This window comes from Littorina saxatilis, linkage group LG14 (assembly GCF_037325665.1).
Source record: "Littorina saxatilis isolate snail1 linkage group LG14, US_GU_Lsax_2.0, whole genome shotgun sequence".
Lineage (NCBI taxonomy): Eukaryota > Metazoa > Mollusca > Gastropoda > Littorinimorpha > Littorinidae > Littorina > Littorina saxatilis.
Genome location: NC_090258.1, coordinates 2,421,068 through 2,440,046, shown reverse-complemented (window position 1 = coordinate 2,440,046; position 18,979 = coordinate 2,421,068). Strand labels below are relative to the sequence as shown.

General features: G+C 39.7%; 1 protein-coding gene and 2 long non-coding RNA genes across 3 annotated transcripts in view; 2 read left to right on the top strand and 1 right to left on the bottom strand.

The window, feature by feature from the left end:
* The window catches only part of LOC138946889 (multidrug resistance-associated protein 1-like), a 53,233-nt gene that overhangs the window by 11,289 nt on the left and 22,965 nt on the right, over positions 1–18,979 (top strand). Inside the window, exons 12-17 of the mRNA XM_070318284.1 lie at positions 2,847–2,984; positions 3,469–3,615; positions 4,650–4,734; positions 5,604–5,670; positions 6,190–6,316; positions 8,032–8,208. Coding sequence (XP_070174385.1) covers positions 2,847–2,984; positions 3,469–3,615; positions 4,650–4,734; positions 5,604–5,670; positions 6,190–6,316; positions 8,032–8,208 — 741 coding nt within the window. The remainder of the gene's footprint in view (positions 1–2,846; positions 2,985–3,468; positions 3,616–4,649; positions 4,735–5,603; positions 5,671–6,189; positions 6,317–8,031; positions 8,209–18,979) is intronic.
* On the top strand, positions 8,250–17,088 carry LOC138946888 (uncharacterized). The gene is made up of 3 exons (XR_011449461.1): positions 8,250–9,871; positions 10,571–10,711; positions 15,611–17,088. It is a non-coding gene; the product is annotated as an uncharacterized lncRNA (long non-coding RNA).
* On the bottom strand, positions 10,632–18,809 carry LOC138946887 (uncharacterized). The gene is made up of 3 exons (XR_011449460.1): positions 18,277–18,809; positions 17,481–17,531; positions 10,632–10,771 (listed from the first exon to the last, which is right to left on the bottom strand). It is a non-coding gene; the product is annotated as an uncharacterized lncRNA (long non-coding RNA).

Here is an 18,979-nt window from a genome sequence, read left to right as displayed (position 1 = left end):
TGGATCGTTTTATAAATTTTTATTTTTTTTTTACAATTTTCAGATTTTTAATGACCAAAGTCATTAATTAATTTTTAAGCCACCAAGCTGAAATGCAATACCGAACCCCGGGCTTCGTCGAAGAGTACTTGACCAAAATTTCAACCAATTTGGTTGAAAAATGAGGGCGTGACAGTGCCGCCTCAACTTTCACGAAAAGCCGGATATGACGTCATCAAAGACATTTATCAAAAAAATGAAAAAAACGTTCGGGGATTTCATACCCAGGAACTCTCATGTCAAATTTCATAAAGATCGGTCCAGTAGTTTAGTCTGAATCGCTCTACACACACACACACACAGACACACACACACACGCACATACACCACGACCCTCGTTTCGATTCCCCCTCGATGTTAAAATATTTAGTCAAAACTTGACTAAATATAAACAAGTCGCGTGAGGCGAAAATACAATATTTAGTCAAGTAGCTGTCGAACTCACAGAATGAAACTGAACGCAATGCCATTTTTCAGCAAGACCGTATACTCGTAGCATCGTCAGTCCACCGCTCATGGCAAAGGCAGTGAAATTGACAAGAAGAGCGGGGTGGCAGTTGCGCAAAGAAGGATAGCACGCTTTTCTGTACCTCTCTTTGTTTTAACTTTCTGAGCGTGTTTTTAATCCAAACATATCATATCTATATGTTTTTGGAATCAGGAACCGACAAGGAATAAGATGAAAGTGTTTTTAAATTGATTTCGACAATTTAATTTTGATAATAATTTTTATATATTTAATTTTCAGAGCTTGTTTTTAATCCGAATATAACATATTTATATGTTTTTGTAATCAGCAAATGATGGAGAATAGGATAAATGTAAATTTGGATCGTTTTATAAATTGGTTTTTTTTTTTACAACTTTCAGATTTTTAATGACCAAAGTCATTAATTAATTTTTAAGCCACCAAGCTGAAATGCAATACCGAAGTCCGGGCTTCGTCGAAGATTACTTGACCAAAATTTCAACCAATTTGGTTGAAAAATGAGGGCGTGACAGTGCCGCCTCAACTTTCACAAAAAGCCGGATATGACGTCATCAAAGACATTTATCCAAAAAATGAAAAAAACGTTCGGGGATTTCATATCCAGGAACTCTCATGTCAAATTTCATAAAGATCGGTCCAGTAGTTTAGTCTGAATCGCTCTACACACACACACACACAGACACACACACACACGCACATACACCACGACCCTCGTTTCGATTCCCCCTCGATGTTAAAATATTTAGTCAAAACTTGACTAAATATAACAAGTCGCGTAAGGCGAAAATACAATATTTAGTCAAGTAGCTGCCATTTTTCAGCAAGACCGTATACTCGTAGCATCGTCAGTCCACCGCTCATGGCAAAGGCAGTGAAATTGACAAGAAGAGCGGGGTAGTAGTTGCGCTAAGAAGGATAGCACGCTTTTCTGTACCTCTCTTTGTTTTAACTTTCTGAGCGTGTTTTTAATCCAAACATATCATATCTATATGTTTTTGGAATCAGGAACCGACAAGGAATAAGATGAAAGTGTTTTTAAATTGATTTGGACAATTTAATTTTGATAATAATTTTTATATATTTAATTTTCAGAGCTTGTTTTTAATCCGAATATAACATATTTATATGTTTTTGGAATCAGCAAATGATGGAGAATAAGATAAACGTAAATTTGGATCGTTTTATAAATTTTTATTTTTTTTTACAATTTTCCGATTTTTAATGACCAAAGTCATTAATTAATTTTTAAGCCACCAAGCTGAAATGCAATACCGAACCCCGGGCTTCGTCGAAGATGACTTGACCAAAATTTGAACCAATTTGGTTGAAAAATGAGGGCGTGACAGTGCCGCCTCAACTTTCACGAAAAGCCGGATATGACGTCATCAAAGACATTTATCAAAAAAATGAAAAAAACGTTCGGGCATTTCATACCCAGGAACTCTCATGTCAAATTTCATAAAGATCGGTCCAGTAGTTTAGTCTGAATCGCTCTACACACACACACACACACACAGACAGACAGACAGACAGACAGACACACGCACATACACCACGACCCTCGTTTCGATTCCCCCTCGATGTTAAAATATTTAGTCAAAACTTGACTAAATATAAAAACGATGAAAAGGTAAAGATTGTGATATTTGTCTGTTATTGTCGATATGTTTCTGTCTGAACAATTTAGAATATCTCTGTCCGACAAAAAACGACTCTAAGATTCTAAAGATATAAAATGTAAAAGTCAAGGTGTTTATATAATGATTTAAAGTCTAAGAGTCTAGATACTAACATTAGCTCGTCCCCTTTATCGTGTTTCGTCGCTATTTCAATCACTTCTTCTGTGTTCATTGGCTGAAACTCCTACCATCTTTTACGTGCATGAACGATTTTACGCCGCCATTTAAGCAGCTATACGCCGATTTTGGGGGAATTTGAACCAGTAAGAATTAAGAGAGAATGGAAGCTGCATACTGAGGAGGAAAGTCTATAGTCAAAGATAACTTCCCCCTCTTATCTTTTCCCATTTTTTAAGTGTATATCCCTTTGTTACTGAAAGGGGCAACCTTTTATGGAACTATGCTGCAGATGCGATGGCTTTATTGTAATCATGCTTTATTGTAATCATACTTTATTGCAATCATGCTTTATTGTAATCATGCTTTATTGTAATCATGCTTTATTGTAATCATGCTTTATTGTAATCATGCTTTATTGTAGTCATGCTTTATTGCAATCATGCTTTATTGTAATCATGCTTTATTGTAATCATGCTTTATTGTAATCATGCTTTATTGTAATCATGCTTTATTTTCAGGTGTTGAAACTATACGCATGGGAACCGTCATTTGAGAAACGTGTTGAGAAAATACGAGTGCGAGAGATTGCCTACCTGCTCAAGATCGCCATTCTCTATCTGTGTACTGGTGTCTGCTGGAACATCGCACCTTTCCTGGTGAGTTATTTTCTTCTTCACTTTTACATTTGGTGTCGATGTCTTCATCGATTTAGATTAAAGTAGCTATACGCCTTACTAAGCTACGCGTCCCCATTTCCTGTTCATTTTCGCATTATTGTTTGTCTGTCAATCCGTTTATTTTAAAGACCGCGAAGTAGAAATTCTAATGAAGAATGTGTTTTGCTATTGGTTAAACCTTCCATAAATTAAGCATTTTTGTTTTTATTTTCATGTTCCTCTCAGTTAACAAATGTATGTTTCTGCATTTGGCTTCTCCCTGAACTCGTTTCTTTCTCTCTGTCTTAGACAGTCTTGGTGCGTGTGCTAGAACCTTACACGTAAAGCAACTTCGCAGTGAAACATATTACTTTACGGCAAATACAATTAAAAAAAGAAAGAAAGAAAGAAAGAAGGGACACCCACTAAATCCAAGGTGACATTTTTGTCAAGATATTTATTCCATCAATGACCTCTGACACAGGTGACCTTGGGGACTTTTGCGACCTTCATCTTGTCACAACCAAACGCCTTCCTTGACCCTGGCAAAGCCTTCGTGACCTTGGCCTTGTTCAACATTCTACGTGTACCCATGGACTTTCTCTCCACCATCATCTCCTTTTCCGTCCAGGTGAGGGTCAAGGTCAATTGTTTAAAGGCCGAGTGGGAGAGAAAACGAAGAGTTTCTGTTGCACAGTTTCGTATATTTGATTTAGTCAGGAAAAACTTGCGCACCCGTCTGTGTGTGGACGGTTGTGTGTGTGTGTGTTTGTGTGTGTGTGTGTGTGTGTGTGTGTGTGTGTGTGTGTGTGTGTGTGTGTGTGTGTAGTTTTTTTATTTGGCGGGGGGTGGGGGGTGGTGTTAGGAAACGCTACCGTTGCTGAGCTTTGGTTCAGTTTTGTGTGTTGCATGTAGTTGACTTATTTGTACTTTGTGGGAAAGTACCGATATTATATTTTGTAAACACAATATTTATGCTTGGACGAGAATACAGGTGAACTTTCTAGTCCTGTCAAAACAAGTTGTTTACCATGCTGTTTTAGTCGTGAGTTCGTGGCGTAGTTCGTTCGGATTATAAGTGCGTCGGCGCTTTTGATGGACGTCATAGAGAATGTCGCTAGTTTAGTCCATGCACGGCTCGTATAATGTAGTTGTATCATGTTCGGTCTGGAATATTCTCGAGATTGAGTATTTACTATATATGCCAGCGCGATTTGAATGTTAAAAAAGCTTCTATTTGAGTTCTGCTACGTTGTGCAGTTGTATGTATGTAATGCTGAATAAATCCTCGAACTCAATTTGACGAGTTGTTTTCTGTTGCTGCGAAGACGGGCGACGTAGAATAAAAGAACACAACTATACGACGTTTGAGAACTTGTGGCAATCTCAAGTGTCGTGTAACAATTGGTGGTGTAGTTTGCTTTTTATTGGGGGGTGGGGGGAAGTTAGATAGGTTTCTGCCTGCACATGCGTTAGTTTGTTACAAAGGAAGAAAAAGATATAGAAGAAGAAGAACTGGAAATCCGATTAGTACATATATCAAACAACGCAAGTACAAATACTTGAAATATTTATCATTTGCTTTTGCTTGTTCTTTCTTGGTTCAAATTTTTCTCTGACAATCTTGAATCAAGTTTGTATTTGTATGTCTCATTTGTGTTTCAGGCGAACGTGTCAATGAAACGAATCAACAAGTTCCTGTGTGCCGAGGAAATGAACACGGACAATTTGGACCTTGTCAAAGACTCAGGTGTGTGTGTGTGTGTGTGTGTGTGTGTGTGTGTGTGTGTGTGTGTGTGTGTGTGTGTGTGCGCGCGCGTGTGTGTGTGTGTGTGTGTGTGTGTGTGTGTGTGTGTGTGTGTGTGTGTGTGGCGGTTGATAAGAAAAGGGGGAGGGGGGGTGGGTACATTGGATTTGTGTGTGTTGACGAATGCGTTTTTAAGGCCATGGACAAGATCGAAGGATGCTGAGTCACATGCACAAAACAGCTTTATGTTGGATTTTTCTGCTTGGAAATTGTATTTGCTGAGCGCACAGGAGCCTAGCAGCCAGGTTTGTGTAAATTCAAATCAGAAAGCACAGAATTTTAAGAAACTGCATGTGCACAGGAATACAGATTTTTAAGCAAACCTACTTTGCAAACAAAATTTGGTATGTAAATAGCTTTGACGCTGAATCTGACTGGAAAAGGTGTTGTGCGACTCATTTGTCAAAAAATAGTGTCAGGTATTTCTGTCGGGGGGGGGGGGGGGGGGGGGAGGGAGGAGATTGCAGGCGTGTGGATCAGTCTCTCTGTGTCAGTGTCTGTGTGTGACTCAAGTTACACTTGTATGTGACTGTGTACAAAATTAATGCGTATATTTCTTTGCCTGCCTGTCTGTGTATTAGAAGGGCTTAATTGTCTGAGTGAGTCACTGGAAAGAACACTACAAAGGAAAATGTTAAATCACTTTTGTCTAAATACATGTACATGTAATTTTGTGGTATTTTTGTTTCCTTTTGTATATATATTTTATTTAATTAACGTACCAAATTGGTTAATTTTGTTAACTAACGTAAACCTTTATTTCTGTTGTTTTGTTGTTGTTGTTTAAAGCAAAAATTCTTTTTCTTGTGCAGCGTTTGCTATCAACGTGGACCAGGCGACATTCTGCTGGGGAAAGTCTCACACGCCTGCCTTGAAAAAGTAAGCCAGCAAAGTGGAACTGCATAGTTAGGCGTGCCACGAAGTGGTGGCTTTCGGACAAAATTAAGTAACAAACAATAAACAAACAAAGAAACAAAATGCACCCCTCTCTTGACAGGCCATGCAGGGACACATTCACTAGTAGTCTAAAAGTGTCCATTCATGACAATAACTGTTGCACTATAATTGTTCACTTCGATTATGTGTTTCTGTTTCATGACAAAGGGCTGCATTGTTGTGTGATCAGCATACAGCTACAGCTACCTGAACGTCGTTTGGGGTGGTGGGTCCTTTTGGAGCTGTTTCATGACAAAGGTTTGCATTGTTGTGTGATCACACAAACAGCGACAGCTACCTGAACGTCGTTTGGGGTGGTGGGTCCTTTTGGAGCTGTTTCATGACAAAGGTTTGCATTGTTGTGTGATCACACAAACAGCGACAGCTACCTGAACGTCGTTTGGGGTGGTGGGCCCTGTTGGAGCTAATTCAGGATAAAGGTTTGCATTGTTGTGATTTCAGCATACAGCTACAGATACCCGAGGGACGACTTGTGGCGGTGGTGGGTACGGTGGGAGCGGGCAAGTCATCTCTGATCAACGCCATGCTTGGAGAGATGGACAAGCAGAAAGGACGTGTCACGATGAAGGTATACATATTGCCCCAATCATGTTTTCTTTTGGCTTTGAATCAAAAACCAAGAGTTGTAGGTTATTGGAACGTGTAACTATTGATATTAAAAACAGAACGTTACATTTGCATTACGTCGACCCGGTGGTTCCTTTAAGTAGACAAACACTTATGATGCCAATAATGCTAATAGTTGACGAATCTCCCATGCAAGAACCTGTTTGGTTTTGGTTTGATCTCATTCCATAAAGGCAGTCCTTCCCGTACAAACAGGTGTGTGACTTGTTAAGAAAGGATAATAATAATAATAATAATAATAATAATAAATGAGCATTTATATAGCGCAACATCATAACTTTACAATCATGCTCTTTGCTCAGTCACACCTGTCTGTAACGACCAGCAAAAGGACCAACTAAATAGTAATAATAATAATAATAATATGGGAGATTTATAGAGCGCTTGACGTTCTCAGGAGCTTTACAATGAATTGGTGAGAGGTCAAGGCAGGTGAAGTAGCCCGCACGTTGAACATCTCTCATGCTGGGTATTTTCGTCTTTCTATAACCCATCGAACCCTGACATGGATTACATGATCTTTTCCGTGCACACTTGGTCTTGTGCTTGCGTGTACACACGAAGGGGGTTAAGTCACTAGCAGGTCTGCACATAAGTTGACCTTGGAGATCGGAACAATCTCCACTTTTAACCCACCAGGCGGCAGCGACCGGGATTCGAACACACGACCTTCCGATTAGGAGGCCGACGTCTTACCACCACGCCACTGCGCCCGTGCAGTTATACACAGTGTTCGTTATGAACAGGTAAATTGTATGGAAAAGAACCTCTTTGGGGTGGTCGAAATGGACAGGCAGTCGTCATCAAGAGGCAGTCGTCATCAAGAGGTAGTCGCCAGGGCAGATTTGACTGTGTTATTGAAAAAAACACCATCCCATTCGATTTGAATAAACGGCCAGACTTTTTGTTGTTGATTTTTGGTATGTGTCAAAGTAGAGAGATGTTTGTATCCCACGTAAAGACTGGCAGACTCTGAGAAGGTGATCCAAATCGTTTACACGGCAAGTATTGTGTTTTAAATATTACATTATGTGGTAACTTGCATCCCGTCTTTGTTGTTGACGGACAAACAAAAATAAAACAATCAAAAGAGTTATAAATAGTCACTTATTAAAACACAGGCTCCTTAATTGCAATTTTTGTTTCTTTGTTTGGGATCTTTTCTTTATTTGGTGTTTAACGTCGTTTTAAACCAACATAGTACAATATATTACCTTACTGGGAGAATGCAAGTTTCCAGTACAAAGGACTTAACATTTCTTACATACTGCTTGACTAAAATCTTTACAAACATTGACTATATTCTATTTGTTTGGGATTTATTTATCAGAACAAAAGTGTTAATGATTGATACGAGCTCCACCCACCCTCAGAGATGTTTAGTTCGTTTGCCGAAGGATGGTTGGTTGGGTATTATTTGTTATCATTTCTTCAGCTGATACGTATTACTATTCGAGACCGATGCAAGTTTCTTTCCTTTCTCATTTCACATGGTAAGCTCAATGCTTAAAACTATTTACACTCAGATACATAACTCTCATTCGTTACTTCAAATCTTGTTAAGAATCTTGATCTTCTTAAAGTTAACATTTGGTCTGGGGGAACCGGTTTTGCGAAGGAGAGTCTATGGGACTGTTTGCTTTTCTTTGTCTCCAGGGTTCTGTTGCTTACGTGGCCCAACAGGCGTGGATCCAGAACGCCACGGTGCGTGACAACATCGTGTTCAGCAAAGCGTATCGCGAGGACAAGTACCGCACCGTGCTCACAGCGTGTCAGCTGGAGCGTGACCTGGACATCCTGGCTGCCGGGGACATGACGGAGATTGGGGAGAAGGTCAGACCGAGAGGTTTTTTAAAATCTGTTTATAGTTTAAAGGTCCTCGTCTACATTTTCTCACAGAAATTGAGATTTGACCGCTAAAATGTTTAATCCATTCACTAACACTTTAAAAAAAAACACCCCTCCGATCAGAAAGGACGGAGCAAGTGTAGCCGTTTGAAAATTCATTGATGTATTCCATCGTAGTAGGATATCCTTATTTGGAACATAATCGTAGTAGGATATCCTTATTTGGAACATAATGTAAACCGGAAGTTTTCAAAGTGCTCAACCACCCAGAATTCCTAGCGGTGAGCAGCCGCTGGCTTGACGAAAGTTCTCTGGTAAGTTCTTTTTATCAATTATGCAATACATTCTTGTCGTATAAAACTTTTAAGTGGCTGCAAACAAGGCTTCCTAATGCAACAAAACAGTTTCAAGCAATTTGTTTGCTCTGTTCACGTACTGTGTTCGTCATTCGTAGATATTAAATCTTAGCCGAGTTGACGCATTTCAGGGAACCTCTCAAAAGTCAGATTTACGCTTTCAGCATTGCACATTACGGTACTTTGTTTTATGGCGGTTTACAAAGAGGCTCTGCTTAATGATTCGGTTCAGGAATTAAGGAGTCATCATAAAAATAAAGCAAAAGCATAGGTCTAACGCTAACTGAATGTTTCGAGAGGCACAGTTCCGACACAGTGACACACGTACACTGACAATGAAATCTAAAACGCTTGCAATCGATCTAAATTTGTATTTCTGCACACACAAAACATTTCGACTACAAAATAAGGATCGGAATCAAAAACAATGGTATTTTCCAACAAGAGTCCTTGATTTGTGTGCTTTCATTTATAATGCGTTTACGCCGGTAGACTACTACCCGCAACATCGATGTCAGAATCGCCATTGATTTTCCTGCAAGACTAACAACTACAGATCTAACTGAATCAGTTGAATCAGAGATCTAGATTCTCCGGTCGAATCTTAGAATGCAGCTGGTTTTTATTTTTGTATTTCTTAGGTCTATGTGTGTGCCGTATGTGTGTAAAATGTGCGTGTTTGTGTGTATGTGTAAAATGTGCGTGCGTATGTCTGCAGATGTGTGTTTGTGCGTGTGTGCATGTATGTGTACGTACATGCGTGCGTACGCGCGTGCGTGCGTGTGTCAGTGTGTGTGTGTGTGTGTGTGTGTGTGTGTGTGACATTCACGTGGTAGTACGAGTGATTGAGTGAATCGGAGTATCTGTACGTGTTTTTTTTCTTATACCTGATCATGTTTTCTTATACCTGATCATGTTTTAGACGATTCATGTATGCATTTATAGTTCTTAAAAATGCCAAACGTGTAACTCATTATACATTTGCCCCTTATGGCATAAATAAACTAACACTGTACTGTATTGCATGGTAGGTATAAGCCACGTATTTTATTCACTTATGATTCATGTCCGTCAAGTATAACCGTTTGTCCATGTCTTTTAACAGTTTTGTTTTGTTGTTTCTTTTTTTTCTGCAAAAGCTGTCCATTTCGATACTCAGGTCGAACACTTTGTCAGCGCAATCGGGGACGTTAAAGGGAATCAAGGACACAGAGAGTCCGCATACGGACAGCAACTCAAGAAGCTGCCGCCAAGAGTTATCGGGAAGAAAGATCCAGTCTCTTAGTCTTACAGTGAGTTTGTGTAGTTACAAATGTAATGGTTTGAAGATTTCTTCTCTCTGTTATTGCTTGAGTGCTTATGTTAATCTCAGTTATTCAAGTATGGGCTGTATATTGTAAATGCGTGTGTGTGCATATGAGAGAGAGAGAGAGAGAGAGAGAGAGAGAGAGAGAGAGAGAGAGAGAGAGGAGAGAGAGAGAGAGAGAGAGAGAGAGGGGGGGGGGGCGGTGGTGACACACTATACTTCCGTTTGCTGTTTAAAAGGATACTTACAAAATCGACAATCACATCAATCAGTCGAGACACAATTTATTAACAACAGAATTTTAATTATATACCAACTTATTTAATGCATACACTCTTACATATGTATACATCTGAATGCATAAAGCACACACACACAAACATGTACAAAGTAACCCCCCCCCCCCCCAACAAAACAAAATTAAAAAAACATGCCACCCATTAAAATGCTGATAACTCATGAATTACTTATGCAACTTACTTCAAATTTGGTGTACATTGGCCTGAGATATGGGATGATAATTCCACAAAGTTTCATGAATGCCGGTCAAGTGAGCATGGCTTATAATTATATCTATATGCCGCTGGTTTCATAATACTACATCTACTAAAACAGATAAAATGGATAAAAATTTGAATGCATCACATTATTTCATGACAATAGGACTTTTAACTGTGTTGGTCAGAACATGATTAACGAGATGACCGCGGGGGAGCTAGCTGGTCCTGTCCATTGCTGAGCGGCTCCCATCCCCGGTTTTGGGCATGGCCTGCAGAGGATCCTTCCCAGAGGAGCCTACTTCAAGTGCAGCCACATGTCCTTCCAGGTGTGTGTGTCACCACTACCAAGATAGGTAAAGGGAGGTTGATAACCACCCGTCAAAGACCTGTAATTACAAAAATAGTACTTAAAAATCTGAAACAGTTTCAAAACTGTTAATCGCCATAAGTTGTGCATGACTCAACTATGATGTGCCGTAATTATGCATTAAAATTATGATGAAAAAACAACAACCTGAAAAGTGATGGGCGTGTCAGGATAGGGCGGATAATCGTTATATGAAATCTTTAGAAATGTGTCCTGTTTCAGTTATTAATCTTGAAATGTTATAACAACATCCTGGAAATTCACTTCGTAATACTAAAGTAGAAATGGCCCAGTCAGGCTGATTTTTTGGCAAATACAGGTTGACCTTAAAAAAATGCAACCCTCAAAAATGTTAATAACTTCTACATCTGTTGACCAAATCACTTTATATTTGGGGGACATAAACTTAAGCCTATGCATGACCCTTCCACATCTTGGCAACTTTTTTTTTTGAAATAGCACAAAAGTCTGACCATTTGATCTACAAAATTGCCCCTTTGTGAAAGTGTCACGGTAGCTGAAGTTTATGTCACCCAAATATAAAGTGATTCGGTCAACAGATGTAGAAGTTAGTAGCATTTTTGAGGGTTGCATTTTTGGGGGGTCACCCTGTCACCCAGTCTTCTTCAAAATGGCAAAACAACACTGCTAGGCACAACAGCTGAATCAAATCAATTTGTGTGGGCAAAAAATGAGTTGTTCTTCAATTTGAGATAATAAAAAAATTTAAAAAACAGGGTCACTCTTGCTCACACAATCAAATCTGCATCCAAATCAGTATGTGTTGTTCACATATCTTGTCTAACATGGACGCTATGGCATGCTGAGCGGTGTAGGTGTCAATACTCTCAGCAGGCATAAAAGGCAGTTTTGAAGCCATTTTAGCGGGTAGTAAGACAAAGAATGGTACATTTGAGTAACTCGCAAACGCATTGCCTTCAAACTTTCGGAGATTTGTGTTAACACATGTCGTAAAGTACACACAAAATCTCAAGTCATGTGAGGTATTAGTTCTGCTGTTATGCGACATCCCAGAAAGAGTTTTAAAAATAAAGATGTACCCTGTCCGATTGAACAGAATTTTTTTTTAGAATTAGCATGCATTTAGAAAAATGAAAGCTTCAATTTACCCTTAAATTTAATACAGTTTCACCAATGGCTGTTCAAAGTGCACTTGTTTAAACGCACACACACATTTTTGGAAAATGCTTTTTCAAGAGCCATTGATCAGTTAAGCGTGTTGGCAGTGAGCTTTGCTATGCGTAGGCCGACATTTGCGCTCAGCGCTCTGAATGAGTCAACTTCTTAAAAAAACTACTTTCGCGTTGAAATCCTCATACCACCCATGTCTGATAAAATATGTACATGAAATTTGAGTATGTGGCGCATCTGTCATTGTTCTTGAAGATTTCAACAAATAAAATTTGTTCAATGATTCAGCAAAAACCTATCGTCAATTTAAGAACTGTTTCTGACATGACAAATAACAGCAGACCTAATGTCTTAAATTACTTGAAATTCCGAAAGTACTTTACAACAAGTGTTAGCACAACTCTCCGAAAGTTTGAAGGCAATGCGTTAGCGAGTTACTGTTAACCCGTGGTTTGTAAAAATGTAAAAACATTTTACAAATCACGTCGAACCTAAAACAGCGATTTGTAAAAATGTAAAAATGTAAAAATATTGCATTCCACAAAGTAATGCATGCCTTTTATTTTTATTAATTTTTCTTGTTTAGAGCCTCTACGCTGAGTGGTGGGGGTGGTTTTAGTTCCACATCCCATGTTGGTGCAATCCCATTTTGCCACCGTCCCATTTTTTGCCCCATCCCATTTTTGCAACATTTCACAAGCCAAGCGTCATTTTAAAAAAACATGTCATAACAATAGCGCGACATCCCATTTTGACACCATATCCCATTTGGCCGCCATGCCGTTTCACCGCATTCCATTTCGCCCCCATCCCATTGTCGCGACATTTCACAAGCCAAGCGTCATTTTACTACCGTGTCATAACAATAGCGCGACATCCCATTTTGACACCATCCCATTTGGCCGCCATCCCATTTTTATATTTAGTCAAGTTTTGACTAAATATTTTAACATCGAGGGGGAATCGAAACGAGGGTCGTGGTGTATGTGCGTGTGTGCGTGTGTGTGTGCGTGTGTGTGTGTGTGTGTGTGTCTGTGTGTGTGTGTAGAGCGATTCAGACTAAATTACTGGACCGATCTTTATGAAATTTGACATGAGAGTTCCTGGGTATGAAATCCCCGAACGTTTTTTTAATTTTTTTGATAAATGTCTTTGATGACGTCATATCTGGCTTTTCGTGAAAGTTGAGGCGGCACTGTCACGCCCTCATTTTTCAACCAAATTGGTTGAAATTTTAGTCAAGTAATCTTCGACGAAGCCCGGACTTCGGTATTGCATTTCAGCTTGGTGGCTTAAAAATTAATTAATGACTTTGGTCATTAAAAATCTGAAAATTGTAAAAAAAAATAAAAATTTATAAAACGATCCAAATTTACGTTTATCTTATTCTCCATCATTTGCTGATTCAAAAAACATATAAATATGTTATATTCGGATTAAAAACAACCTCTGAAAATTAAATATATAAAAATTATTATCAAAATTAAATTGTCGAAATCAATTTAAAAACACTTTCATCTTATTCCTTGTCGGTTCCTGATTCCAAAAACATATAGATATGATATGTTTGGATTAAAAACACGCTCAGAAAGTTAAAACAAAGAGAGGTACAGAAAAGCGTGCTATCCTTCTTAGCGCAACTACTACCCCGCTCTTCTTGTCAATTTCACTGCCTTTGCCATGAGCGGTGGACTGACGATGCTACGAGTATACGGTCTTGCTGAAAAATGGCATTGCGTTCAGTTTCATTCTGTGAGTTCGACAGCTACTTGACTAAATATTGTATTTTCGCCTTACGCGACTTGTTTATTTATTCTTCTTGCCAAGCCTCACTATACTACTATACTGCGTTATTCAACTAGGAAGACATGGGGCCCGGGTAGCTCAGGTGGTAGAGCACTAGACTTGTGATCGAAAGGTCGCTGGGTCGAATCCGGGCCGGGACGGACACGTGTCAACTTTATGTGCAGACCCAGAGACGGTATCCATCTCCCACCCCCGTGTCACCACAATGGCACGTTAAAGATCTTGGTCATTCTACCATAAGTGCAGATGGCTGATACCACCTAAACACGCATACATCAAAAGCCGTGAGGGCGTAAAAACTCGAATCGTATAAACCAATTCATGTCCAATATAGGCAATTAAGACCTGACGGACAATAAGCCCCTTATAAAAAAAGGAAGACATTCCGTTTACGCCAAATCCCTTTTTTGCCACAATCCAAAATGTCACGAAATAGGGATGGCGGCAAAATGGGATGACGGCGAAACGGGATTGCGCCAAAAGGGGATGTGGAGCTAATGGTACATGATATGGTGGTAAAATGACACTTGGCCATTAAAATGTCGCAAAAATGGGATGGGGGCGAAATGGGCTAACGGCGAAACGGGATTGCGCCAAAAGGGGATGTGGAGCTAATGGTACATGATATGGTGGTAAAATGACACTTGGCCATTAAAATGTCGCGAAAATGGGATGGGGGCGAAATGGGCTAACGGCGAAACGGGATTGCGCCAAAATGGGATGTGGAGCTAATGGTACATATGGTGGTAAAATGACACTTGGCCTAAGAAATGTCGCCAAAATGGGATGGGGGCGAATTGGGATAACGGCGAAAGGGGACTAATAGATCCCTTGACTTTGGGGTAGTGCGACTCTGTCACTGCTAGCTTTCCACTGGGAGGAAGCGACCGGAATTTCCCAACGATGGGACCTCCGAGTAATGAAAATAAAAATAAAAAATAAAAATCTTAAAATTAACAGTAACAGAGTCGCGCTACCCCAAAAGTCAAGGGATTTCGTATTCGTCCCTTGACTTTGGAGTTGACAAGAAAATATCGGGCGCAAAAACGTGATTTGTAAAAATGTTTACCGTGATTTGTACCATTTTTTTGTCTCATTACCCGCTAAAGCGGCTTTAAAAACTGCCTTTTATGCCTGCTGAGAGGATTGACACCTACACCGCTCAGCATGCCATAGCGTCCATGACTTACTTTGGATGCAAATTTGATTGTTTTGTCTAAGAACATGCTAAACATGTTTTGTTTTAGCAGTTCTGATTCGTTGTCAATTTTAACGCGGGAACCTTGATTTTGCGAATTTGATTTTGGGGTGTGTTTGTGTTGTAGGCTTCACTGTATCGACACTACGTCATGTAAACTCAATCTGTTTTCTGAATAAGTTAGGGGCATAAAAGGCCTTTCCAGTCATAATTATAATTGGTTTTACGATAAACGGCCTCATCACAAAGGTCTGCCCTCAAACGCATCTGTAAAGTTTTTTTATGACGAGTAGTGTAGAACAATCACCATCTTGCACATCTGATCGCAAGATTATGCATCCCCGAAAAATTCTATGTCTCCGGCGCATCAGTATCTGTCCGAAGTGTTTGAAAACAACTAATTACAACACACACACCCCCCCTCCCAACCTCCACCACCACCCCCCCCTCCCAACCTCCACCACCCCCCTTCCCACCTCCACCACCACCACCCCCCTTCCCACCCAAGAAAAAAAAAAGAAGAAAAGAATAAACACATTGATAAATACAAGGAGAAGGAAAGAATTAATTTACTTTTTTTTCCAATCTTTTTTGATAACAAATCTATTGCTTCTAGGTCATCATTATCAGGCCGATGATTAAACCAAAGCTTAGTCACGGAAATGCATATATGGACTGAAAATGACGTGTTTTTTCTTGCAGGACAATGGCTTGGACACTTATGACTTCATCCTAAATCGGCAGAGCAGCGATGTATTCTTACATGGATGCCATGGACGCCTTCCACCTAGCGGGCACACAGATGGTTCACAAATCTACCCACTTGTATATTGCATACCTACCCCCTCACTCTCAACCATTGCTCCTTCAGTTCTGTAGTAAAACATAGACTAAGAGCGATCATTTCTGAAAATATTGTAAGACATTAGCTTCTTTACTTCTGCAGCTGCATCAAAACACACACACACACACACACACACACACACACACACACACACACACACACACACACACACACACTTAATACCGATGCCACATTTCAAGTAATCGGGCTGCATGTATATTTGTTGTCTTCTGACACGGCTATGCATGCTAAAGTCCACAATCAGAATGGCAGGAGCTATTGGAAAACCCGTTTTCTTTTTTTTGCATTTTACAGTAAATACATTTTTGTCTTTGATCTTCAGGCTTCCATAACAGTTCTCTAAATGTCTTGAGAATACGCCTGAAACGTTACATGAACCAAAACAACAACCGAAAAACAAACGCTGTGCATAGGAAACACAAATATCGATGATAATCTGCTAATAATTTAGCAGGGAGTATCAGCCGGGACATTATTTATTATTCTGAATAGATCAACATTCATATATGCATCAAGTGTACTAATTGATCCTGCTAAATAGTTGTATTTGTTGGTGACTGATGCACTTTTTATTCACTTTGCACATGTATCACGTAAGACAAATCAAGGGAGGTAATTTTGCTCGGATTAGATGGTTCCCTCCCCTGATAACAAAAGCACACACATTAATTTTTCCCCCCTTCTCGTATGTGTTATTCAGACGTTTTGTTGGTTTTTGTTGAATATTGATGTGAAAGGTTCAGTCCTTCCCGAGTAAACTATTCGATTTACAGTCTCAGAACAGACAAGGCCTGAAAAGACCATCGCTAAACACATCAACTAATCAGCCTGGGTGCAGTTTGTGATTGTTTTTTATTGACTGATTTGTGAACGAACACAAGCAGGAATCTGTGATGATAACACATCAAAATAAATTATCACTTTGCGCATGAAGCAGCCAGGTTGTCGAATCTAAGTCTTTGTTCATGTACAATCTTGTCTAAATCTGAGATGGTGAGCCAAAAGCTTTCATGGGAACGACTGTGCCTTTCTGTGTCTCTCAATTTTTACACCACTTGCTACTCATGATTGCATGACACTTAGAACAGGCAAGATGTGGATATCGTGGTTTTAATGATACATTCGGACATACAAATGGTTACCGCTGTTTTCTTAGATACGTGTGATCTCTCTTTTTCCCCTGGTCCTTTCTTTTTGATGTTATTTAGCCTGAAGTTTGTTGCAACTATTGGTCCGCTTGCATATTTTGTTGTTATAGTAATTGTGGATATGTTATTTAATTTGTCTGTGTTCCCTTATTATGTTGTCACTGTCAGCTTGATGAATAAAGGCTATGAGAAAAAAAAATGTTACCCTTCACTATTATACTAAATATTTCTGATACCTTGACCAAATACGATGTTTATTTTTGCGTGTTCTCGTTTTTTCAGAGCGAACACACACAGACAGTCTCTCTCTCTCTCTCTCTCTCTCTCTCTCTCTCTCTCTCTCTCTCTCTCTCTCTCTGTCTTTCTCTCTCTCTCTCCCACCCACACACACACACACACGTACACGTATACACACTCACACACACAGTTTCAATGTTAAAAACTTGAAACAGTATCCCTGTAGCATCGATGAAGGTTGTGTACAGGAACATCATAAAAGCTTGCTTACAAACGGACTCGCTGTAATCGAATAAAACAGCTTTCGAATAAAATAGCTTACCGTTGCTTGCTCAAACTGCTGCTTCCTTGTCCACATTCCTGGCGCACAGATCTGCAATGTGCAACGTTACTGTTGAATACACACAATTTATGTTGAAGTCAGAGGGCACAGACAGACATATCCCCCCACCCCCTACACACACACACACACACACGCGCGCGCGCGCGACTGCGTGAAGATGCACGTCACCTTATCATTTAATCACACAATGTAAAAACGTGGTGGTTAAAACTGAATAGTATCATGAATCTCTGAAGAGATTTTTTTTTTCAACAGTCGTTCGTGTAAGGCACACGCAGATTGAATGTAGCTGAAGCCATACCGTAAAAACTAAGAACAGATCTATAAGATTCTAAAAAAAAATTGACATTTTAGTTCTATTCATCTGGATGAGCTTGATCTGTCCATAGATGACGAGTTAGCGATACCGTCTGTATAGATCTATGATCTGTCCGAACGGTAGAATCGGCCACTGAAAATGCAACTCCCCCCTCCCTTTCCCACGACACACACCACGACACGACACTAGCTGAGAAAAGGAAAAAATGTGGAGGAATACATAATGTAAAAACCAGATCTAAAAGTAAGCCCGGTTTAAGATTTCAAACCGCCTTTGAGTATGAAATGTTCGGACGCGCCCTTTCAGCCTACAGTGAAATGGTAATCATGTACGTACAAGCTTTGTTTCAGAACTGTGAAACGTAATAACTAGGTTTGAATTCAAATATACAAGTAAAGTTAATGGAAGATCAAAGTAAAGCTAAAGGTTGGGTGTAATGTCAACAATTATACTTACATTCCGTTTCAGCATGCTCTTCCACAGGAAAAACTCCCAGGGCTTTGTCCTGCTTGCGATTTTGCCAAAAGTACTTTGAGCACACCCCCGACGTAACTTTCAATGAGCATCATAGTGTTTTTGCCACTTGCCGGTTGAATTTGGCGCCTAATTCCAACTTCGCTGCATCTCAGGGTTGTTTCTGGTCCCCCAAATGTACACATTCAGACCTATGCCGCCCTGATCGATCACAAGTTTGCTTTTTACGTAACTGGCGCAAGATGGCAGACATCTTTGGACCATAAATGACTCTTTGCGCATGCGCCGCTAATAATTTGATTGGTCGATATTTTTAGGCAAAGCACATGGTCTCAGAAAACAGAAAAGTAAACATTGGAAGCGTGAGTCACGCTCCCAAAAAATAAAAACTTTTTTTACATATATGTTTTTTTCTGTAACTTTTTGCCCCATGGTTCATTCATCATCTGAAATAACTTTTTAGCGAAATCTAACCATACGATTATTGGAAAAAAGTCAAAATGTAGACGACCACCTTTAAAGCCATGACTAACTTTGGGATCGTAGGACCAGAATGAAGTACGCGCTTTTAATGCATACCACAAATATCACGCCGGAGAATCTGCTTGGCCACAAAATCATGGTTTTTTTCTTCCGTTTGTTTGTTTGTTTTTGTTTTTGCGTAAACGCTGACTAATCGGAAACG